A 25,665-nucleotide genomic window follows, 5' to 3' on the forward strand; every position below is an offset into this window, starting at 1 on the left:
GTTTTTGGTTTAGAAATCAAAATTGCCAACGATTAATTTATACAAATTTATGCAAAATGGGTAAAAAGTCAATTGATCACCATCTTTCAACATCTTTCAAAGTGCTGTCCCATGTGAACTCTACTTTGATTAAAAAGTGTTTGGTGCCACATTTCATCTCTTCTTTGCAAAATGTTAATGTTTGCTTGTGTCTCTTTCTTTGCAACTGTGTCATTCATGTTTTATCCTCAAATTATATAATGATCGGTAGTCATGTGAATAAGTAAGCCTTTCAGAAATATATTTAAATGTTTGTGAAAAGTTTGCATGCTTAAAAAAAGAAAAACTTGAGATTTGTCTGGTCATACAGATTGGTTTAACTAAGTAAAAGATTTAGTGTTTCAACACTCACTTAACGTCTATACTGCTTTATCCTGTATACAGGGTCGCAGGGGGCCTGGAGCCTATCCCAGGAGACTTAGGGCATGAGGTGGGGTACACCATTGCAGGGCACACACACACACACACACACACACACACACACACACACAGTGTCTAAACATTTAAATATTAATACATGTATTTTGATTCTTTGAGGTTACATATAAGTTACATATATACCGGTATGTGTTAGTATAAATATGTTCAGTTCTGTTCTTTACACTGTGTTAGAAGAGGAATAAAACACTTTGGGGAATACAGTTATTGCAAAATAATCAATTTAGGGCTAGTAACTCTGTTAACACCCTGTTACTGACTATTTTCCAGCTCATACAGCTTTTTGTTTATTCCTTACATCTTATACACTTCTATACGCACACATTGAACTGCATGCAGTACCTAACTCTGCATTCTATACACATCCTACAATGTATCAGCAATATTTGTAGTTGTCTTTGCATCTGTTAACACAAACACACATCCAAGAAAATGCATACAATAAAAATGTCTGTATAAACATCTGTCTGTGAACGCACACAAAATTACAGCTTCAAAACCCTTCGTTCAGGTGTGATTCTAGAGATCCAGACCTTATGTGCATGTACTGGCATTTGGACTTCTTGTGCACACATTTACAAACACACATAGGCACACAACAAGTGTAATAGTTCCTTACCTTCTTCAGCCAAACCGGTCTGAAATGAGAGGAAGAGCGAGAGGAGGATTGTCCACATTTCTGTCAGTACAGTCCACTGCAAGAGTGACAAGAGAGAGAAGACATGAGTGGTAAAGGGGCATCCGAGAAAAAAAAGCAGAAGACAGAGAAAGAGGGAGAGCGGAGGAATAGAAGGAGGAGTCGGTGTGCTCTTTTTTGATTTCTGATTAGAGAGAGAGAGAGAGAGGGAGAAGGAGAGAGAGAGAGATGTGGAGGGGGAGGAGAGACTGTGTATGATGGTTATGAGTGAGAAGTCAGAGGGAGAGAGAGAGACTGCATGAAAGAAAACGTGTTTGGCTGGTCTGTACAAAAACTGTTGAAACATGTAGAAGGCACTGAGTCCCTGGCATTCACACCCATCCTCTTAATACACCAATCAGCCGAATGTCTTGGCATCTGCAGTATAAGAAAAACCTGGGAGAAGAAATCCAATGCAGTGAAGAGGGAAGTTTTAAAGGTAACGTGTCGTTTCAGTTTTTGGTCATTTTATAACAAGGTTGTATGGCAGGTTTTTTTCTTCCTGTATGTGTACACACACACACACACACAATGGCTAGTCCTTTTTTTTTCTAATTTGTCTTATTATCCTTGACCATTTTTGCTCCTTAAGGTTTTAAATTAAAGTGATAGATTAGTTTAAGCCATATTATTATGGGGTCCAGCCAAATGTTGCCACAAATATTTCCACCTTGTGGGTACATTTGTTAAGCCCACACACACACACCTCCAGTTTAAGCATGGTTTCGTAGAGTAAAGGAGGTAAGGAGGCAGGTAGGGAGGCAGCGCCCTCTGCTGCACATTTCAAGTACAACAGCTTCACTTGACAAAGTACTAATTTACTGTACATAACATTTAAACAGGTGTGTCAAACTTATTTTTGAAAATGACCACATTAGACTCCAATGTCAGATGAGCTAGATAAAATACCACACACGTTTAGTAATGTATAACAGATGAATATAAATGTTCTCACTTCGGATTATCAACATTGATTTTACTGAAAGTGTATGTAAATTCTACATGTATAATGAAATTAAACATTCATTTTGCATAATAAATAATTTCATTTAAATGAAGAAGGTAACTTTTTTGGTAACAGACCACCAGAGTTCTTCAGTTCTGTTCTTTAATCTGTGTTATACAGTAAAAGGGAGAAAACACTATGGGGAATACTGTTATTGCAAAATGATCACTAACAGTTTAACAAAAACAGTTTTTGTTATTGAAAAAAAAAAAGAAAAAAAAAAGAAGTGTGACAGCCAAGGGAAACATAATTGATTCATAAAGATAATGGTAATAAATCGATAAATCAAGGACATTAGAACCAGTAAAGCATAAACTGTTAACATAATACTGTGGGCCCACAAAAGAACTGCACACTTTAACTCTTAAAAATTTTTTGCAAAAAAAACTAAGAATATTACTTTGTTGAATAGTAGTTAAGTATTAAACTGAATAAATCAAGGAGAAGCTCTAAAACACTATATTGTTTAAATTATGCACACTGCCTGGTCAAAAAAACAAGTCACCACCTAAATTTAAGCAAACAGGTAGGAGTCATTAAATAATTTATTTAAAACTAGCGTTAGTACCCATCTTTGATTGACTTAATGTATCAGAAAAAGCAATGCATACATTTTAGCAAAATATGAAATGTCTCTTTTTAATCAAACAGAAGATAAAGGTTACAGAATTTTAGTGCCTTTCAAAAGTATTTATACCCCTCAAACCTTTCCACATTTTGTCGCATTACAACCACAAACGTAAATATATTTTTGCCTCAAAGTGCAGAATATAGAGTGAAGATTACTGTAATGAAGCAACTGTTCAGATATCTTGAAGTTGAGAGTACAGTAATTATTTACTTTAAATTGGCACATTACTTAATACTATTATTATTATTATTATTATTATATTAATATATTATTATTATTATATTGGGGGGTTTTTTAGGTCAAGAATGGCTGGTTGTTTCTTAATTAATTTGAATGTCAGAAGAAACCATTCCGCGACTACATCATCTGCCAGATTGTGTTGTTAAGCATTTATTAAAAGAAAAATTGGAACAATAAGAGTCACAAACTGATTGTAGTGCAGTTTGTTTACTTTGTTTCAGACACAAAGGCTTGCATTTAAAACAGTTTATGTTGCTTCGGGCATTTTAATTAGCCAAAGTGAAGCTGTATTCATCTGCATACACATCTTTAGTACATCATCCTCTAAACTGGCAGTGCATCCCATCATAATTAAAATAGATTGTTTCCTTTTTAATATAAATTTTCCCTATGTGTTAATTACAACAGTCTTTTTAATTTATAATGAAGACTAATCAGTTTTTCTCTGCTGCTTGTAATAATTTTAAGAATTTAAATTAGATCTTTGGTCTAAGCACTGGCTGACCTCCTGACCACTAAAATTCCACCATTGCGACTGTTTCTTTGGGGGAAGAGACTGAGACATTGGCCACATCCTCTCTCTGGGAAGACTGGTTGGAACTGGTAGCTGCCTTCCCAGCAAATTCACTGGAAATATCCTCAAAGGTCCGTCCTTTGGTCTCAGGAACCCAGAAGTAGGTAAACAGGAAGAACAACACAAGGAGCACAAGGAAAATGATTAAGACGTATGATCCACACGAGTTCTAAAGAGAGGGGAAAAAATTGTAAGTTGAGTGATTAATTTCAATTCCCTAAGCCTAGTTGTTCAAAAGGAATCAGATCAGATTTCAGCTATGGAGATGGATCAAATTTTGAATTGGTTGTCCAAAAGTAAGATCGAATTTTGAAATCAGGGTTCAGTGATTCTTGAGATCAGGGACAAAACAGGTTTTGATTTTCTAAAAAAAAAACTTCATCATTTTAAAAACCAGTGTACACATATATGTTAAATGAGGGTTTGGCTATGTAACCATGTTTTGGAACAATCTCCCAGTTTAAATTTTTTTATATAAATTAGAGGTTTGCGGGATCAGCCCTGGATTTTTGTCAACACCATCAGACACATAGAAATGGCTATAAAATTATTTTTAATTAAGTTATCACAGATATTTAGACTCTTAGCATTTTTTAATTGTCTTAATCACATAAAAATGTTTTTAAATGAATCATATTACCTTTTAAAGGTTAGATTAATCAATGTTTAATGATCGCGGTTTAGGTTGTATGGACTAATAAATTTATCATTTAATTTTCATAATGAACAGTGATACTTAGAAGCATAAAAATTACACAATAACTTTAAAAATGCAACCATTTTAATAACAAATATTCTTGAGGGAACAAAACAGCTCATCTTTAAAAACAACAACAACAATATATCATTCTGACGGAGTTGACAAGGCATCAACGGTGTTGACACTAAACTGACGGTGGTGACAAGCTTGTAAGAAACAGAAAAATATTTCATTCAAAAGGAACATTGAACTCTCACAAATATCGTAACATTGCAAGATATGAACAAAACACATTATATAAACGAGGAGCATTTCTTCTCAGCTCTGCAGTCATTGCATGGTGGAAGAGCAGTGATCTTTTGATTAAAGGATTTCTGAGTTGGCTCCCTTGAACCATCATCTCTGTTTTGGTTCGAGGTGAGTCCTGTGTTTTCTCATTTTGAATACGTTTTCCACGTTCAAGTCGCTTTCTCAGCTTGTCCCTCTCTTTTTTAACTTGTCAAGTTTGTCTTTCAGTGCTTTAATCTCTCTGGAGTGTCTTTTTCTAGTTTTGCGTCTTTCCCGTCCACCAGCAACTAGCTGTCTACTACTCCTTGGCTCCTCAAAACCGATGTCCAAAGGACTCTGTGGTGGGGTGTCTCGATGCTGGCCTTCCTGTGCTTTGTTCTTGCGTTCTCTTGACTCTTTCTGTGCTTGTTTCCAAAACCTTCTCTTATACCTCTTTTCTCTTTCTTCCAAATCACTGATGTTTTTTATTTTGCCCTCCTTCACCCTATTTCTCCACCTTTCCCTCTCCTTTCTCAGCAACTCTTCTTTCTACTCAGGCTGGCTATAATTTTTTTTGTCCCCTTCTTTTTTGATACTCCCTATTCCTTCTCTTTCGTTCCTCAACTGATAGCTTCTACCTAGCCATTCAAGCCTAAAATGCATACCATTATGTCAGTATACTTTCTTGATGGATAAGCATAAGCTGCAAATGATGGGTAATCATAAGCAACACCTTATTACATAAAGTACTCGAGAGGCTATGAAAATGAGATTCAATTTAAAACATAAAGCTATATGGCAATTGGTTAAAATTCAACACATAAAACTGAGCAACAGTAATATCAAATGTTTGGTTAGTAATATAATTGAAGTAAACTACACTAAAATGAGGAATAATGCACATAATGGCATTTGTCAACACCGTCAGACATAAATCCTGATGGTGTTGACATCTGACGGAGTTGACAAAATACCATGTTTCCTCTCATAACACATGTGCTTCTCACATGAGCCATCTTGTTTATCATTCATTGCTTGTAACCTTTGAACTTTACTTAAATTAAGCATTTATAACAGAAATTTCCATAGAAATCTTACATTACATTGTTTATGGTGTTGACACACTATGGTTGTGACATGCAAAGTATTAACAAGTAGGTATAAAATTAAAAGAATATTAAAAAACTAACCAGAGCTAGAGTGGTCTCATGGCATTTCAAAGAACAAGGAAGTGATAAAGGGGTCCTCAGACTTTTAGCTGCCCTCATTAATTACTGATTTTTTTTTTATTTTAAAAAAAGGTCTGACGGTGTTGACAAAACCCCAGGACACAAGTTAAATCGTCTTAAAACTACATTAAATCAGTTTTTCAGCTTTAACTTTTGATGCTCATTAAATTAATTACTGAAATACTTACACATAGTAAATATAACATTTAATTTAAAATTACTTTTAATTGTTTTTAAGCTATTGTAATGTAATGACACCTGCTTCCGGACAAGGGTTTTTACAGACACTGTTTACATATCATATCATTTAGAATGAAAAACATTTATAAAACAACATGAAATAATATTTATTTGTGCTTTCATTATCCTTTTCAGTCTTCTGGCTAAGTGTATATGTAATATTAAGTATTTTTCTTACCCACAAACTGTGTTTTATCTGGTGGACATGTTTTGTCCCTGATCTCAAGAATCACTGGGTTGTAAGAGCCATATTTCATTTTTATAAATTTGTTGTGTTTATTTCTATTTCATTAGTTAAGCATTAAGTATTAAGTCTATTAGTTAAGCATTAAGCATTAAGTATCATACTCATAATTTGTATTGTGACATCATTTCATGAGTTGTTCTGTGACATCATCCCACAGTTATGTAGCTGCATGTCTATCACGCACGTTAGTTGTTAGTTGTTGTTAAGACACGGAAGGATACAGAAAGGTGTGGAGAACACAAGCTTTTGACCGTGAGACAGTAAGCTAAAAGATACAGTAAAATGAGTTGTTGTAACTGTAATCTATCGAAGCTACAGAACACAGCAAGCGACTTGTCGTGTCTACAGTGGATTTATGCAAGAAACTGTAACAACCGTTGTACTTTGATGTTGAAAATAAAACAAGAGACAAAGGAATCAACGAAACGTCTGGAGTCGTGTGTGACACTGTGTAACTAAAGGGACACGCGTCAGAACTTGTGAAGAACATGTACGTACAATTTAAAGTCAAAAGCTTGCTCCGCCGCAGAAATAAAGATAAGTGATTTAAGAGTGTGAACGTGGAGTGAAGAGCGCGCGTGCGATTCAAAAACGCGCATCGACTGCCAACGAGCAACCGAAGCCGAAAGCGAGAAGAGGACTTGCCTGCCTTAAACTTCACCATGTCACACGAATCTGAGCAGGTGATGGTGCTCGACGAACTGAAGAGCGCCAGAGAAGGCAAGTGGAGTCAGCTGACTGTATTATACAATGAACTAGAGGCGCTTATGGACAATGCTTGTAATTTGCATGACGTTAAAGCCAAGCGCCGCCAATACAAAGCGCTGCTAAATGACTTTATTAAAAGCAATGTAAAAGTGCGATCGTGCGCAAAGGATGAAGAGCGTGAAACCGATCAGCAGCACTGGTATCACCCTAGATTAACACGCTGCTCAGAATTCATGGTAAGAGTGGAGTCGTGGATCGCGGACACTAGTAATCGCTTTAAGTTGTCTCAAACAGTTGACGATGGAGTTTCGCCAAACGACAGTGTGTCAATGGCGGAGCGTAAGACGCCCGCCCCCCAAAGGCAGGGAAGCGTAACGTCAGCGGCATCCAAGAGGTCCTTAACGTCAGCAGCATCCGAAGCTCGACTAAAAAAGGCAGAAGACAACAGAGCAGCTTTGCTGGCTAAAGCAGCAACTTTGAGAGATCGGCAGGCGCTGGAGCTGGAGGAAGCACGATTAAAGGCTGAGGAAGAGCAATTGAAAGCAAGACTAAAGGTTGAGGAAGCACAACTAAAGGCTAAACAAGCACAATTAAAGGCACAAAAGGAAAGGCTGGAAATGGAAACGGCGCTTGCAATGGCCGATGCTGAACTAAATTCTTACCAGAACCGTAAAAAACAACATCCTGCCAGACGGAGCGTGGTCGTCGAAACGAGTGGTGCATGCCCCCCGGAACCAGAGCAAAACGACCACTGCAACCACAGTTCGGCAACGGAATACCTCGAGCTGCCATCACGCCTCCGAGCAACCCACTTAAGCATGCCAGTGAGTGCCAAACCCATAATGTCAAGCACCCTAATGGAACGGCCCACCCAAGGTAACAAACACTCACTTTACAACACTGACATAGTGGAGCCTCAGGGTAGGATGCCAATTCAGGCAGATCTTACAGAAATGTTTGCAAAGAGTCAGTGGCAACTTTCCTTACCTCCGCGCGACGTTCCTTTATTCTATGGTGACCCTCTTGAGTTCACGTCCTTTGTAATAGCCTTTAAACATGCCATCGAAACCAAAACTGATAGCAATCTGGAAAGGCTGGTCTTTCTTGAGCAGTATACTAAAGGACAGCCTAGGGACCTAGTGACAAGCTGCCAGCTCATGCCAGAACATCGTGGTTACGCAGAGGCTATGAGACTGTTACATGACAATTTCGGAAATAGACAAATAATCGCTACAACGCTGATGCAAAAAGCACTCAACTGGCCGGAAATAAAGTCAGAGGACGGAAAGTCGCTAAAAACTTTCTCCCTGTTCCTAGTACAATGTTACAATACCATGTCAAGCATTAATTACATGGATGAGCTAGACAATGCTACCAACTTGAGGAGTGTTGCCTCAAAACTGCCCTACAAATTGCGTGAAAAATGGAGAAGCCACGTATACGAGTACGAAGAGCGCAATGAGGAAAGAGCTAAGTTCGTGCAGCTGATGAAATTCGTAGAACGAGAAGCAAAGGTAATGTCTCACCCACTTTTTGGAGACCTGAACGTTTCGACTAGTGGTAAAAAACACAGCAACAAATCCCCTTCAGGATTCAAGCAAAAAATGGAAGAAAAGAGAGGTAGCAGCTTTGCAAGCGGCGTAAAACAGGTTGGTAAAAATCATAAAGACTCAATTACATTAAGGAGTAGTGGTGCATTAGTTATTAGTGCCTTCACTAAACCTTGTGCATCCTGTGCGAAAGATCATACCCTAGATGAATGCCACCAGTTTAACAATGAGACATATAAGGTCAAATTGGACTTTCTAAAAAAGAATGGATTCTGCTTTGGCTGTTTAGTAAAAGGACACTTAAGCAAAGACTGCACAAAGAAAATTACATGTCAGTTGTGCTCAAAGAAACATCCTCGCATGCTACACATTGCAGCACAAGACACAGCTCAAGCGATCGTAAAGGCTGATGAGACTGAAACAGTTAATACCTTTCCTGCTACAGTGAGTCATGAAACAAGCGCCTGTACTGAGGCTGGATACAATGGCATTATCTCCATAGTATACATTTAGAAGGTTTAAAGTGATGATTAATGTGAATGGTAAAACTACATGGCTCTATCGTTTAAAAAAAAAAAAAATTAATTGTCAGTCCTCCTGCCTGTCAATTAGGGGCTGGAATGTAAGAGCCATATTTCATTTTTATAAATTTGTTGTTGTGTTTATTTCTATTTTATTAGTTAAGCATTAAGTATTAAGTCTATTAGTTAAGCATTAAGCATTAAGTATCATACTCATAATTTGTATTGTGACATCATTTCATGAGGTGTTCTGTGACATCATCCCACAGTTATGTAGCTGCATGTCTATCACGCACGTTAGTTGTTAGTTGTTGTTAAGACACGGAAGGATACAGAAAGGTGTGGAGAACACAAGCTTTTGACCCTGAGACTGTAAGCTAAAAGATACAGTAAAATGAGTTGTTGTAACTGTACTCTACAGAACACAGCAAGCGACTTGTCGTGACTACAGTGGATTTATGCAAGAAACTGTAACAACTGTTGTACTTTGATGTTGAAAATAAAACAAGAGACAAAGGAATCAACGAAACGTCTGAAGTCGTGTGTGACACTGTGTAACTAAAGGGACACGCGTCAGAACTTGTGAAGAACATGTACGTACAGGGTTGATCATAAATTTCAAGCCTGATTTTCATCTAGATCAAACCTTGTGTAGTTTAAAACTGTATTGGGATACATTTACTTAAAAAAAGAAAAGAAAGATATTACAATAAAAAAAATCAAGATGGATTTTAGGAGTAATTTAATAAAACATAAATATATGTTGCATATAAACATTTATTTATATTTTGCAGTTGATTTGTCTAACTGTAAGAGTGTAGATAAAGTAGACGGGCTAGCGACCCGTGACCCTAAATACAGGATAAAGTACTGTAGTATAGATGAAGATTAAGTGAGTGAATGAGAGTTTTATACACATATACTGAGTATATATATATATATATATATATATATATATATATATATATATATACTCAGCAAAAAAAAAAAAATGTTCAATTAACCATAATCAATTAATTAACATGCACCTGTGGAATGGTCGTTAAGACCTTAACAGCTTACAGAAAGTAGGCATTTAAGGTCACAGTTCTAAAAACGCAGGACACTAAAGAGACTTGTCTACCGACTGTGAAAAACACCCAAAGAAAGATGCCCAGGGTCCCTGCTCATCTGCGTGAACGTGCATTAGGCATGCTGCGGGGAGGCATGAGGACTGCTGATGTGGCTAGGGCGATAAATTGCCATGTCCGCACTGTGAGACGCCCAAGACGGCACTACAGGGAGACAGGAAGGACAGCTGATCATCCTTGCAGTGGAAGACCACGTGTAACAACACCTGCACAGGATCGCTACATCCGAATATCACACCTGCGTGACAGGTACAGGATGGCCACAACAACTGCCCGAGTCACACCAGGAACACACAATCCCTCCATCAGTGCTCAGACTGTCCGCAATAGGCAGTCCATGAGGAGGAGATGCACTGCAGTACTTCAAGCAGCTGGTGGCCACACCAGATACTGACTGGTACTTTTGATTTTGAGCCTCCCTTCATTCAGGGACACATTGGGAAACATTTTTAGTTTATGGCTTATGGTGTTGACTCTTTTAGTGTTCATACAAATATTTACACATTAAGTTTACTGAAAGTAAAAACAGTTGAAAGTCAGAGGACGTTTCTTTTTTTTGCTGAGTATATATAATACTCTTATTCACTCACTTAATCTTCATCTATACTACTTTATCCTGTATTTAGGGTCGCGGGGGGCCTGGAGCCTATCTCAGGAGACTTACGCATTCATTCACACACTATGAGCAATTTTGGGAACAACAGTTACCCTAATCTGCAGGTCTTTTAAATGGAAGAAAACCCACAAAGCATAGGGAGAACATGCAAAATCCATGCACACACAGATAGGAATCGAACTCGGACCTTGCAGGTGGCAGTGCTAACCACTAAACCACCATGCCACCTAAATATTGGTAGTAATAATAATTATTTTTAATTATTATTATAATTATTATTATTATTATTATTTTGTCCCCCATATGTTTTGTCCCCATAAAATAATCCCCCAAACGGCTCTTGATTTAAAACACACACTCACTCATTCCCTATATTATCCGTATTCAGGGTGGTAGAAGGCCAGGGGATGGGGTGCCACAAGCATACATACAAACTACAGGCTATCTGGAAATTCTAGTTAGCCTAATTTTCATGTCTTTGCAGATGTGGGAGAAAACAGGAGTACCTAAAGAAAACCCATCAAGCACAGGGAGAACTCATGCAAACTTCATGCAGAAAGACACAAAAGCAAGACTAGAACCCTCAACCTTAGCCATAGCGCTTATCACTATACCAATGTGCTGCAAAATGTGATGCAAAAAAAAGAAAAATGTTTTCAAAGTAACTTGAAAGTAACGTAATTAGTAATCTGATTACTTTTTACATGTAATAATCAGTAATGTAATCAAATTGCAATTTTAAAGTATTAATCAGTCATTTGTAATAGATTACTTTTTTTGAGTAACTTCCCCAACACTGCTTACGAATGAACACCGGATGTTTCACCTGGTAGCAATGTTATGTAGGACAATGCAGGCTAGTTTTATGTTACACACTCCCTGTGGTTCCACTTACAAATATTTAAAGCATGCAAACCACCTCTCCAGAACTTCATTTAACTGCTCCATTTTACATAATTTTTTGCAATTAGCACTGTTGAAACATCCTTGCTCAGATGTGTTACCTACAAGAAAATAGGGTCATCAGTGTAGGTACTGTAGGAGTGGATAGACTCCGCCTCCTAACATTAACCCATCCTGGTTGCTTAGTTTAAAATCTTTATATAGAGTGCTCTTCCTCAGGATACATGCATCATGGATAGACCTAGACTAATTCATTATGCAGTTTGTAATGATTAGTTCCATCGCCCACAAGATGCTCGCTTTCATGAGGTGCCTGGATGTATACATGAGTGCAGTAGATATCCCCAATAGTATTAGGCATGTTACACACACACACAAAGCGCTTGGTCTGAGCAATCTAGCCATACTTTGTAAATAAAACAAACTGTCTGACCATGCTGGCCAATGTGGTTGACACAGAGTTCACAACATCACTAACAGCCCAAACTAAGTTCTGCAAGAGTTTACAATATACTTAATGTCTGTATGTTCCATGCACATAAAACTGAGCATGCAGTTATTCAGAGGTTTTCTAGCTTAATGTACACCCTTGGAATCCTCTTCTGCCAAATAGTAATTTTTAAACACATAACCATTAAACATCAATAAGCTGATAAGGTTTGCCTTGCATTCAAATGTCACTGTAATGTCACACACCAAGACAGAAGACAAAACCAGACTTGAGATTCTAAAAACAGAGCTTCAAAAAGTCTCTCTACAAATAGAAAAACAGAGAATGAACAGTCTTTATTCTGTTTATGGTTGCCATTTAGCCTTTTAAACCTCAGCTACTGGGTGCAGTGTCGGTCCCAAGCCAAGATAAAATGGGAGGGCTGCATCAAGAAGGGCATCCAGTGTAAAACCTGTGTCAAAGTTCTTGTTGCTGTGGCGACCCCTTGAGAGAAGCATACGTTTTTTGGCTTTCTAGTGTTTTAGATCTAATAAACCTTTTTTATTTGCTTTAAAGTCTTTTCTAGGGAAGGATTTGCTAACGCAACCTTTGACCTTTGGTTTTGTTGAGTACTTTACAAAAAAAATCACTGTTTGGTTTACAAAAACAGGCATTTTAGGACTCGTAGCTTGTCTTGTTTCTTTTTGTTTTGTTTTTTTAAGAATTTAATTCATTTTTTTAAAGAAATTAAGTTTTTGTTTAAAGATAAATCATAGCAGAAAATATTCTGCATTGCGCCATTTCGAGTTAGAATGTAAAACAGTTTTGCCATAAACAAAAATGTAAGTGTTCTTACCAGCAGAGAGGGGAGGCACAGAAGCATCAGAAGGTTGGCTGTCCAGTTAGAGCAGCCGCTCACAGAGACAGCAGCTGGCCGTGCACCTTGAGCAAAGAGCTCTGTTGCTATGAACCATGGGATTGGCCCCGGGCCAATCACAAACATAGCCAGAAATGTGAAAACAGCCACAGTGGCCACAGTTACCACTAGAGGATTACTCTGCAAAAGGAATAAAAATGACAAACATAATTTAACCATTCTGTAAAGGGTGGGTTCTGTAGACTTTGCGGTGTTGGAGAGTTACATTAAATGGAACAGTTCAATTGACAGTTATGGTCCATTCTGATTTCCTGCATGTTGATAGTTCTCATGTAACTACAATTTAAGTTTAATTATTTACCTTATTCATGCTGTTCTTTCCTCGGTTAATTATGGTAGTTTTTCAGACCTACGAATTCTCTAGTTCCATGTTGATTTCATGTTTTTTTTTTTTTTTTTGCAAATCTACCAACCGAATGTGTGGCATCCAAGCAAACCATGCTTACTATCAGGGATGGAAGTTAGGGTGTAGGCCTAAATGGTAAACAAATTTTTTAAAGTACTTCAGGTAATAAATGCTTTTTTTAAGAGTTTGAACACTAACCTTTGGTGTTACCTCCAGGACCCCTGGGAGGTTCACTGCATGTTGCTGACACATGTAATCGCCCTGGTTATAAAAATTAAAAAATGCAGTATTAAGAAATATACTTTATAACTGTAAAAAAATATGTAAAACTTTTTTTTTAGTTTTAAAAGTTTTATGAGATGTTTTTAAAGATTTCTGAGTTGAAAAAACATCAACAGAGCATCCATGTTGTGAAACACGCCCCCCTCCACTTTTAATTTATAGAGGGAAAAATATTGATCCTTCTCAAAACAGCAAATTTCTCTTAGCAAATTAATAATAATTTCAATGAATGAAAAAGAAGGAAAAAGAAAAGGTGAAGCTAAAAGTTTTGCAAAAATAAGAAAAGCTTTAGAGGTAAATCCCGTGAAATCTGCTTTGTGATGATGTAAATCGTTAAAAGCGCTATACAAATAAAATTGAATTGAATTGAAATTGAAATGCTTCAAATGAACAGATTCTGCCTATAAGTGGTCAGGGACAGCAAGGCTGGACCCAGCAGCCCACCACATCCCACATCATAATACATTGGCAATTAAAGTGGAGATTAATTTTTAAAACTACTTACTGGTATAAAAATATAACACAATACAAAAACGTTAAAAAAGTATCACTGAACATATATTGGGTCATGTTTGTAAAACAAAGAAACAAAGGAAAGAACAATAAAACAAACAACATATAAAATCACATATAAAGACAATATTTTAAGTACTTGGGGTCAACGGTCCAGAGTGTGGAAAGGAGGTGAAGAGGCGGGTACAGGCAGGTTGGAATGGGTGGAGAAAAGTGTCAGGTGTGTTGTGCGATAAAAGAGTATCAGCGAGAATGAAAGGAAAGGTGTACAGGACAGTGGTGAGACCAGCAATGCTCTACGGCTTAGAGACAGTGGCGCTGAAGAAAAGACAGGAGGCAGAGTTGAAGGAGGCAGAGCTGAAGATGTTGAGGTTCTCCTTGGGAGTGACAAGGATGGATAGGATCAAGAATGAGTTCATCAGAGGGACAATGCATGTTACATGTGGCGCTGCTGTTTCTTCTCCTGCTGTTTTCTTCTCTGGTGTTTCTCCTGTTTTTCCTACTGCTCCCCCGGTTGGTTGTGGTTTTTTTTGTTTGTTTTTTGGGTTTAGTTTCTTTGTAACTGGGTAAGTGATTTGGAGTTGCCCTGCTACTATTTAAAGGCCTGTTTGGGCTATCTGCATGTGTGATTGTATTGCGGAGAGTGCTGTGATGTAGCTTCCGGAGAACTCTGAATTGGATATGACTGATCCAGCGAACAGTTGGATAGAAACCTTCCCTAAAGTATTTTGTTTCTTTTGTTTTGTTTTTTTTTATTAATTTTTGTTCTTTTCTTATTTTTCGTTTTGTGTGTTTAATGTAAAGAGCATTTGGTTTGCTTTATTTTTGTTTTTTTATATTGTGTTTCATTTGGTTAATTTGGTTATTTAATGTTACATGCGTCAGTTCATATTGGGAACTGTTGGACTGGAAGACTAACTAGCTAGCTCTGAGTACTGGTGGTAGTGTAACTGTGTGGAGTGCAGTGCTGATTGTATTCCCGTTTCACTTTGTGTGAGTGTATGTGGATGTGTGTAAAGTGCACCTTAGGGTCTGTACCTCATTTAGCCTGCCCCTGCCGCTGGGAAGCCGGTGCCTGAAATTTGTGTGTTTTTTTCTTTGCTTGTAAGTGTGTTTTATTTTATTTTTCCTTTTGTATGATGTGAGTACACAGAGTGCCCTGTTCCACCTATAGTGTGCGTGATGGCCATTTGATACCTAGCATTGCATGCTATTAAATGTTTTTAAATTGTTTTATTGGGAACTACAATAAAGTTTTGTACATTTGTACCACTGTCTCTCTGCTTTATTTTGCCTAACGAACTTGTGTTCCTTATTTGGGTTATTTCCCCGGTTAACCTCGGGGTGGCGTAATCGGTTTAAAAATACTTTATATTCATCTCCCCTCCCATAGCGATGTAATTGCACATGTTTTGGAGATAAAGTCAGAGAGGCCAGATTGAGGTGGTTTGGGCATGTTCAGAGGAGAGATTGTGAATACATCAGTAGAAGGATGCTGAGGTTGGAACTGCCAGGCAGGAGGTCTAGAGGAAGACCAAAGGGGAGATTTATGGATGCAGTGGGAGAGGACATGAAGTTAGTTGGTGTAAGAAAAGAGGATGCAGAGGATAGGGTTAGATGGAGGCAGATGATTCGCTGTGGCGACCCCTGAAAGGGAACAGCCGAAAGACAAAGAAGAAGATAAAGATAATATTTTCAGTGTCCAGTAGCACCAGTCTCACAGAGACCCAGGAGACTTATAAACAGTTTGACAGCAAAATGAGACATTTTGGCAGTATTGTGTGCCAAAAATGTATCATTTATAGGCTGTTAGAAAATATGCTGTGCATTGTCTCTTATTAAGTCACAAGGGTGTTAAAAAGCATTCATCATTTAAAGTTATTCATATCAGTAAAGTTAGTATGATTTTAAAAGTGCTATAAGTGGAACAATCCGACTACATGTGCAGTGCCATGAAAAAGTATACACTTTATGAGGAAAAGAAAAATTTGTCTTTTTGTTTGTGAGATATCATGAACATTTCCCAGGGGGGTCATCGTGATGCAGCGTAAGATAAACCACTCATCAGTGTAAGCTGTAAGTGCAGCAGGTCAGTGATGATGAACCAGTGCCTGCTGATGATGACCAACACCTCTCCCCTGATCTACCAGAGCCATGTGAAAAGAATGGCAATCAAACTGAACAGGTAAGCTGGAATAAAATCAGTAGCAGCATTAACTCGTGCTAGTAATTATTATGGTAGTCAATATTAATAAAAAAAAATGTTTTGCAGCATTATTTCAAATCAATATTGACTACCATAATAATTTAAATAAATAACTTGTTTACTAGCGTGAGCTAATGCTGCTACTGATTTTATTTCAGCTTACCTGTTCAGTTTTATTGCCATTCCTTTTAAAATATTGTCTTTATAATGTTATATGTTGTTTGTCTTGATGTTATTTTCTTTGTTTCTTTGTTTTACTGATATGACCCAATATATGTTCAGTGATACTTTAAATAATATTTTTAAATAGCATTGATATCTGTATTGTGGTATATTTTTATACCAGTAACTGTTGTTAAAAATTTATCTCTACATTAATAAGCCAATGTATTATGATTTGGGTTGCTGTGGGCCAGGAAGTCCAGGGCCACTTTTTGGTCCCAGTCCGCACCTGTGCGACGAATATTAGCGACAGTTTGGTGTTTTAATTTACATATTTGTCTATTATGGGTTATAAGTAACCCATGTTGAAATAAATGTTATTTGAATAATTTTGTGCAAAGTTTAATTTGCATAGAAAGTGCTGTCTTTCTTAATGCTGTCATGCAAAAGGAATGAAAAATCGATTCCTGAGCAATCAATGTCAGCTAATTCAGTACCTTCACTGTAAACAGCGCCTTGTAATGTTAAACGTAGGAGGCAGCGACTTAAAACAGGGACAGTTCGAACACAGTTCGAAAAGTAATCACTTTATGTAAGCTATATCTTAAAAGTCTTCTTCGCACTAATCGTGTGCGTTATCGGGAAACATATAGCAGTCCAAAGTTCTCTTTCCAGATAAATGTTAATATTGCATTTGAGTAGGAAATCAAGGTTCCAGAGGAACGAGGAGCACAGAATTCATGTTGCTTGAAGTCCAGAGTGAAGTTTCCACAACTGGTGATGATGTGAGGTGCCATGTTATCTGCTAGTGTTGATGCACTGTGTCTAACAGGAGATTTTATGCTTACATTTGATGACAAGCTTTAGGGAGATGCCACATTTCCTTTTCCAGCTGGACTTTCCCCTGTCAAAATTACCACTAACTGGTTTGCTGACCATGATATAATGTACTGTACTTGATTGGACAGTCTACTTTCTTGCCATGAACGCTATAGAGAATTTTTCGTGAGCTATAAGCAGTAATTATCAAAAAAAAGGCTTGAAATATTACACGTTATACAGTATGTATTAAATCTAGAATAGATGAGAGTTTTACTTTCTGAATTAAATCCCAAAATAAAATAAAATTTTCAAATGCACTGTATGTGCTTGACTAAAATCCCTGACAGTTGGACAGCAGGTCTGTAAACTGTAGCCAATGCAAAGAAATGTCAGCAGTAACTCACCTCAAATAGCTGAACAGAGATGATAATGACAAGAAGACAAATGGCCATTCCACCCAATCCAGTCAAATGAAGTTTTCTTCGTCCTGCGAAGTCCACCAGAATTAGCTGATGGCCAACAGCAAATTTAGGATTAGATTTAGGATAAGACTTCAGGATAGTTCTGTGTAATTTTGTAAATTGTGTAAGAGACAGAAGAGGACATTTTTTTTTTTCATTCTGTTTGTGAACTGACAAACATTGCACATTAAAAATAATGGCATCTTTCATTGAAGGCATAATTTTTATTTGAAGCTTACAGGGGTGTCATGCACTTACAGAGCACAATATGAAGATAATGTAAACAGCTTCTTGTGTAATGAAGACTTCACTCTTAGTGATGCATGCTCTCTCATATATCAACCAGGAGAAATAAGCTACCTGAAAGCGAAGAGGGAAAATGTACAGTAGGTAAGGAAAAAGGAAGTGGTGAACGAAAAGTGAGTAAAACAGTACTCCATTATTAATACACCATGCATTTTCAATTCCATTATTAATACATCATCCAATTTTAATATCTTGGAAATGTTTCCATATCATGGAAAGAACTATGTTAAGAATAATGTTTAAAGGATGCATCAGGTGCTTCCCATACCCCTAACGTTACTAGGATCTTAACTGGCATCTAAGATAAAAGAACAAGTTATATAACAGTAGGAGTTGAGACAGTTCCTGGGGAAATTGTGAAGTAGGAGATGATGCATTGGATCTCTTGGTGCAAACAATGAAAAGGCTAAGCTTTATACTGTTATAGTTTATGAGACATGGTGTGTCTACAGTCTACTCCAAGAAACCGAATCACAATCCTGACTTAAAAACAGTACTTTTTACAGTAGATTAATTTTAACTAATGTTTACAAACTAATATTTTTGAGGGGGAGCTGAAGTTATTTCCAGGGGGAGAAGCAGTTGGGCTACTAATACAGTAATAGGAATGGCTTTTAACAACTTTAATAATCTGTGTTGCTGAAGCTTAGTTAACTAAATGATGTGCCACTTACAGCCTGAATTCCAGAGAACTGCTGAGAAAGATTCATGATGATGGTGATGATGATAGGCCGCCGGTAAATGGGGTTACGGAAAAGCTGAAGAATGGAAACTTTTTTTTCCATGGCCACCCTATTGGCTTCTTCCTTCATCTCCTGAATATCATCCTCAATACAGTCATTCCCATGAAGACCCACCAACGCTGAGATATACAGTATACATAGGCTACATAAATATTATGCAAATGCAGAAAAAAATACAATGAAGCTGTGTGAGTCTAGTTATGGCAAATGTCTTGCCATGTTATGTGAGCTACAAGTGCAATATACGTGCCATTGACCCTATTCAAAAAACAATACAGTAGATAGATTATCTACACTAAATTTACCCAAGGGAGAGAAGACTTGAATTACCCATGCGAGCCTTCTCCTCCTGCTGCAGGTTGATGAGCAGGTATCTGGGACTTTCAGAGCAAAACAGCAGCATTATGATCTGCATTACTGAAGGCAAAACTGTCAGGCATGGCAGCAGTGGCCAAAGATAAGAATCATCTTCATCTCCTTCAGATTTATTTTTAGAAATTAACACCTCCTTGAAAAGAAGGATCTGCAACAATAACGAAAGTAAATATAATTATGGTGAGTCTCTCTCTCTCTCTCTCTCTCTCTCACAAACACACACACACACATACACACACACACACTCACACAAAGAAGCATATTTCACCTTGGCTATTAGCATGCCAAGTAAACTCCCAAACTGGTGAAGGGTGCCAAATGCTCCTCTTAGTGCTGTCGGTGCAATTTCCGCCACATACATGGGAGTCAGGCCCGTACAGAGACCACAGAAGACGCCAATGATGAAGTGACCGAGGATCAGCATTTCATATGATCGGGAAACACCGGACAAGCCCATCAGCCCACCCCCGATCAGAGCCAAGACATTAGAAAGGAGCATAGATTTACGTCTGTGTAAAAAAAGATGAAGGGGACACCTGGGTTTCAGTCAATAATATTTATAAATTATCAAAATGTAATAGTTTACCTATTTAAAAAATCTAAATATTAGTTAGTTTAAATAACATTTTAGACATTTAACCAAAGCAGCTTTACACAATCAAATGAATTATTTACATTTGTAAAGGCACTTGTGAGCAGCAATATGGTTTCATGCCTAGAAAGAGTACATTAGATGCAGTATTTGCTTTGAGGATGCTTTGAGAAGTACAGAGAAGGTAATAAAGAGTTGCATTGTGTCTTGCATGCACAGACACTGGTCACAAGGTTACAGTAAACAGTACACGTGCACACAGATGTTGACTATACGAGTGACGCACGTGCACTGAGACTGGTCATGGGAGCCGATTACCCACAATTCTACAGCGCAAGAGAGAAAGGAGAACCCCACAAAAATTGGCTCAGTTGTGATCACGTGACACTCGGCAGCCCAGGCAAATGCGTACTACTGTACACGTATATCAAGACCTTGCTTGTTTAACAAGTTAAAATTTATTTTAAAATTTTGCTTGTCTTGTAAAACACTCACAGATCAGGTTACTTGCAATTCAAGGTTTTACTTTTATATGGAGCAGTGATATTGTAAGATCTTTGTTTTTGAGCTGCGATCACGGTCTGTTTTTATGTTTTTCTGGCGACATCTGTTTCTTAAAATGTTTATGTGTTAATCCAGTTACAATAATTTCAGCAATTTCCTTAGCTGTTTTTATTCCCTTGATGTAAGGCAATCATTTTACCCTTTTAAAACACAAGTCTTTTTTCACGATCATGGAATGTGTCTTCTAAAATGGTTGTTTAAAGATTCAAGATTCAAGATTCAAAAATCTTTATTAGTCCCAGAGGGAAATTGCTTAAAATGAAAAGCTACTCACTTCATCATTTAGGATTAAAATATTTTTTAACAGTTGATGCATATTATTGCATTATAAGTATTATCCTATTTAAATCCAAACAGTGAGTTTTCTTTTGGCCAGGCAATGTATTAGAAGTGTAGATAAGAAAGGGATAAAATAAATGATTTGATTCATTACAGTATTCTTATTGAATGACTTACTGTAGCTTACTTTTTATCTCCCCTTTAAATACTACACGTTTACATTGTATTATTACTCCAAACTGTAGCAGATTATTTTTCTCCAGGCTGTTTAACAGTGGCCCATTCAGCCTAGAAACGAACTGTTGGATCACTTTATTTCATCCTCAGTTGCTCACCTCCCGAACTTGTTGACCAGAGCTCCCACAGAGAGAGCACCAATAATGCCACCAGCATGGAATATAGTTATAGCCAAAGACCTCACTGTAGTCACAGTGGATTCATCCATGGGTTGACCATAGCGCTCCAGCGATGTCCTCAATAAAAAGGAATCTAATTTCTGATCATTTCAGTAGGACAAATGGTAGAGAGAGAGAGAGAGAGAGAGCATAGTAAATCTCCCAAGCAAACATCTATCTATATATTACATGCATTTTGTAATATTTTGTAAGATATTAACTTAGACAATGCATTATTATTATTCTTAGTAGTAGTGGTAGTGGTAGTTGTATTATTATACCACAAAAAATATACTGTTGATCGCTGTGTTGTAGCCAAACTGCAGTGAACCAATGGATGCTGTCATCACACAGAACACCAAATGACCAGTCATCTGAAAATTAAGGAATATAAACAGAATTCATGAAGTAAAAGATAAATGCACAAGAAGAATGGGAATGAGAAAATATGAAAGAGCTGAATAAAACACAAGGTGTCCAAGAGATTTGATTATGGTGTACTGTACATACAATATACACAGCATACAACATACAATATTTTAGACATTCCTTATTTCTGCATCTACAAAATAAATTAAACAATGAGAAATTTTAAATAGGAACTGTAACAGACTCCAATTGGTTTTGAATACTTAAATACTTTGGGATTTTTATCTAGAAAAGGTTTCGCATTTATAATTAAAAAAAAAAGATGAAAGATGAAAAAAAGGGAAAATAACAATAATCATCTAAATGAGTTGAATGACCTTTATATTAAAGACATATCCCCTTACTATTAAATCTATTTATTCTATTTATTTACAGGGTGCATTTAAGTGCAACTGGTTTAAACATGTAAAATAACGGAACACAAGTATGCAAGTAAGCTTTGATTATCTCTATAATAACCACTGCTACACTAATGCACCAATCCCAGAGTTTTATTAGTGCTTGGATAACATCAAGATAGAAAGTTTTCTCAGTGCGCTTGTGCCATGAGTGGACTGTCTGCTCCACGTTAGACATGCTGGTCTCCAAAGAACTCCTTTAATGGCCCAAATATGCGGAAATCGCTTGGAGCAAAGTCAGTACTGTACATGGATTTTGCAATAACTCCTAGCCGAGTTTTTTTAATGTGCAAGTGGTCAATTTGGCAGTATGAGGTCATGCACTGTTTTGCAAAAGCAGAAAACCCTTGGTGATCAAACCAGGCCATTTAAAAGAAGGGCTGTTAAAAGAGTTCCTGGGAAGACAGCGTTTTAAATAGGAAGCAGGCATATGGCTGGAATAAGTAGATTAGTGTAGCAGGGGATTATATAGATAAATAATGGTGTGTTCTGTTATTTTACATTATTAAAGGTCCTGGTTTGACTTGAACGCCCTATGTATTCCCCATAAATAAATAAATTGTTTCCAGTAATTCTACTGTTGCAGTTTCCCATGTCCTATGTCCTGGGGACATGACGATTTCTGGGGTAAATATGAAATATTAAGTAACTACAGTATAGAGGTAACTATAGAACAGTTACAAGAGTAATTTTTGAAATTAGTGTTTTGAAAAATAAATCTGTTAAGCTTTGTTATATAGGTAAGACATAGAATGTGATATATTTTTAAAAAACTATATTTAGTGTGTGTTAAAATCTGTTTAAAACCTGAAATGCACAAAGGGCTTTTCTAAGAGTTGATTTGGATGCTCATGATTTAAACACAGTTAAACATGTTACAAAGAAATACACACACAAAAAAAAGGTGTAACAAAATTGTTGAAACTTTACACTCGTATAAAGAGAATTATATTTAAAATTTCTTTAAGGAATATTTTGTTGCATACAAAAATAACTGAAAACTAATATTAATTATAGCCTAGAAGTTATAAAAAGCCATCTCCCACCTTGTCCAACGTCAAACTGGTTATAAATCCAAACTTATGAAGTGCAATTCTCAGTTCTGTGTCTGCTGCATAAACTCCTTCTCTGAAAGAGGAAATGGCATGAGGCTTTAAATGAAATGGGAGGGGGATAGAGCTAAAAGAAACTCATATCATCGGGCAGGTTTCTACTTTGACCTCCTGTTGCATGAGATGAATTTAAAACAAAAATGTTGGGGGGAAAAAACACATAAGATATTTTAGATATTTGAAAAATTAAACATCCTTGTAACATACCAGTGCACCTTGGGAAATAACGGTACTAAGTTGTACTTTTTCTTGCTTTTGAGATGCTACCATTGGGGCAAATCTTACACCCTACAGCATGAGATCAAAAACTTGATATTCAAAGGTCTAAATCTAAATTTTATTTAAGGTCTGGACCGAACGGTGAGCAACATACAGCACTTTCATGTTTAAGGCAGTCTGAGACAACAATATTAGGGATGCACCGAAATGAAAATTCTGGGCCGAAAACGAAACCGAAATTTTTGGATGCACTTGGCCGAAAACCGATACCGAAACCGAAAATGGCTTCATTAAAAAACATGTTTAAAATATTTTCTTTTTGTTTGTATTAAAAAAATGTTGCATATTGCAACTTTGCTGTCCTCATCTGAAACTTTGAAGTGCTTCCAAACCGCCGACATACTCCGTGTTTGATGCATAATGACAGCGCGAACGAGACGGGAGGATGGGAGAGGCGTGGCGACAATTTCGGCTTTTATTTTCGGCGCTTTCTTACGTTTCGGCCGAAACCGATAATGCTATTTCGGCCGAAAATTTCGGTGCATCCCTAAACAATATATTCAAGGCTAGTGGAAAAAAATGCCACTGTTTCACTGCAATCAGGTGCTTAAATCAAAGCATCTCCAACTTTAAAGCCACTTACTATACATTCTATGCATTTAAAAATATAGTCCAAGTTACTGTAAAAGTAATGGCACTGTTTGCTTGCAAATGTTTTTTGTAAACCTGAACAGCTCCACCTTTTAACATTAAAAAGATGTTACATGATTTACATGCCTAAACAAACTACAGTAAATAAGCAAAGTGTATTTGTTCTCATGCCTGAATAATTTCAATTCAATTCAATTCAATTTTATTTGTATAGCGCTTTTAGCAATTTTCATTGTCGCAAAGCAGCTTTACATAGTCAAAAGAATTATTTAAGTTTGTATGAAATGTGAATTTGTATGAATCAAAATGGTCAGTTTGTCCCTGGTGAGCAAGCCGAGGGCGACAGTGGCAAGGAAAAACTCCCTGAGATGGTAATAGGAAGAAACCTTGAGAGGAACCAGACTCAACAGGGAACCCATCCTCATTTGGGTGAAACAGAAAGCAGTAAATGATCTGCATTTATACAGTGTGTAGGGTGGGAGGCAGTTCAGCTATAATAGCTGATGTTAACTGATGTTAATATGGAGTCCAGGTAGTTATTGAAGACCCAGGTAGACTTGTAAGAAGTTCCAGTCATGAACTATCGAACTGTCAAGTCCCCAGAGAAACAGTTGCCAACACCAGTCAAGGCCAGAACCATTTTCTAGGTAGAGAGAATCATTCCCAGACACCAGACGCATCCCAGAGAGACACACGGGGCATCCATGTGACAAGATCTTCAGCCAGAAGCGGGGCACCAGGATGGGTCAGACAGGTCCGGAGGGCAGAGGGAGTCTGGATCACTGGCAGCTCAGGAACGACATGTGTAGCTCGACAGAGAGAGAGAGAAAGAGTGAAAGGGGGGGACAGGAGGAGAGAGGAAAAAGAAAGAGGGGGGGAAAGAGAAGAAGAGGAGAGATGGCAGTTAGGTATGGTCACAGTCACACAATGTATAATGTGAATGTATATTAACTGTAGAGTGCAAGCAGAGACTCTGGCAGGACTAACTATGACAGCATAACTAAAAGGGAGAGCCAGAAGGAAACACAAACATGAGGGCTTCCTGACATGTAAAGCAAACAATCACCTCACCGTCAGCAAACCTGAGTGATCAATGAGAGTGAGGAAGACAGCATCCAAACATACCAGTTCACCATAATACTCTACGTCCATGAGTCCCCCAGATCTGCTCCTTTACCTATGGCAAATCTATTTATAAAAATGCTTGGCTAAATAAATAGGTTTTTAGCCTGGACTTAAACACTGAGACTGTGTCTGAGTCCCGAACACTATTTGGAAGACTATTCCATAACTTTGGGGCTTTGTAAGAAAAAGCTCTGCCCCCAGCTGTATTTTTCATAATACGCGGTACTGACAAGCAGCCTGCATCCTTTGATCGAAGTAGGCGTGGCGGATCGTAAGACACTAGCAGTTCGCTCAGGTACTGCGGCGCGAGACCATTTAATGCTTTATATGTCAAGAGTCGTATTTTAAAATCAATGCGAAATTTCACAGGAAGCCAATGGAGTGAAGATAAGATAGGGGTGATGTGCTCATATCTTCTGGTTCTGGTGAGGACTCTCGCTGCTGCATTCTGGACTAGCTGAAGCTTATTTATGCATCTAGCTGAACAACCAGACAGTAAGGCATTACAATAGTCCAACCTAGAGGTGATAAAAGCATGAACTAGTTTTTCTGCGTCGTTTAGCGACAATAAATTTCTTATTCTGGCAATATTTCTGAGGTGAA

The 25,665-nt window shown here is 37.5% G+C and overlaps 2 protein-coding genes across 4 annotated transcripts in view; both read right to left on the bottom strand.

Moving 5' to 3' along the window:
• The window catches only part of ephb6 (eph receptor B6), a 61,415-nt gene extending 60,209 nt beyond the window's left edge, over positions 1-1,206 (bottom strand). For both annotated transcript variants that reach the window (XM_053494472.1, XM_053494471.1), the window contains exon 1: positions 1,097-1,206. In XM_053494472.1, coding sequence (XP_053350447.1) covers positions 1,097-1,154 — 58 coding nt within the window. In that variant the 5' untranslated portion in view covers positions 1,155-1,206. The remainder of the gene's footprint in view (positions 1-1,096) is intronic.
• Positions 1,207-2,406: 1,200 nt separating this feature from the next.
• Positions 2,407-23,092, bottom strand: LOC128520348 (solute carrier family 2, facilitated glucose transporter member 3-like). Of its 2 annotated transcripts, none has more exons than XM_053494546.1 (11): positions 23,002-23,092; positions 21,410-21,502; positions 21,069-21,229; positions 19,567-19,807; positions 19,254-19,446; positions 18,855-19,042; positions 18,133-18,234; positions 17,818-17,922; positions 13,627-13,689; positions 13,002-13,202; positions 2,407-3,773 (listed from the first exon to the last, which is right to left on the bottom strand). In XM_053494546.1, the coding sequence occupies exons 2-11, from the start codon at positions 21,500-21,502 to the stop codon at positions 3,546-3,548; spliced, it is 1,575 nt and encodes a 524-aa protein (XP_053350521.1). In that variant the 5' UTR covers positions 23,002-23,092; the 3' UTR covers positions 2,407-3,545. The 2 variants fall into 2 exon arrangements, with proteins under 2 accessions (XP_053350521.1, XP_053350523.1); XM_053494548.1 differs by having other exon boundaries at positions 21,424-21,502; positions 23,002-23,061.
• Between the last annotated feature and the right edge of the window lie 2,573 nt (positions 23,093-25,665).

The sequence above is a fragment of the Clarias gariepinus genome, chromosome 4 (genome assembly GCF_024256425.1).
Source record: "Clarias gariepinus isolate MV-2021 ecotype Netherlands chromosome 4, CGAR_prim_01v2, whole genome shotgun sequence".
In the NCBI taxonomy this organism is placed as follows: domain Eukaryota; kingdom Metazoa; phylum Chordata; class Actinopteri; order Siluriformes; family Clariidae; genus Clarias; species Clarias gariepinus.

Excerpts from the sequence above, each read along its gene's own strand:
- LOC128520348 (XM_053494546.1), bottom strand. The coding sequence starts at position 21,502 with ATGACTGGTCATTTGGTGTTCTGTGTGATGACAGCATCCATTGGTTCA. Across the intron at positions 13,203-13,626 it reads TCCTGGAGGTAACACCAAAG|AGTAATCCTCTAGTGGTAAC; the intron begins GTTAGTGTTCAA and ends TTCCTTTTGCAG. Across the intron at positions 3,774-13,001 it reads TGTGCCTCCCCTCTCTGCTG|AACTCGTGTGGATCATACGT; the intron begins GTAAGAACACTT and ends CCCTCTCTTTAG.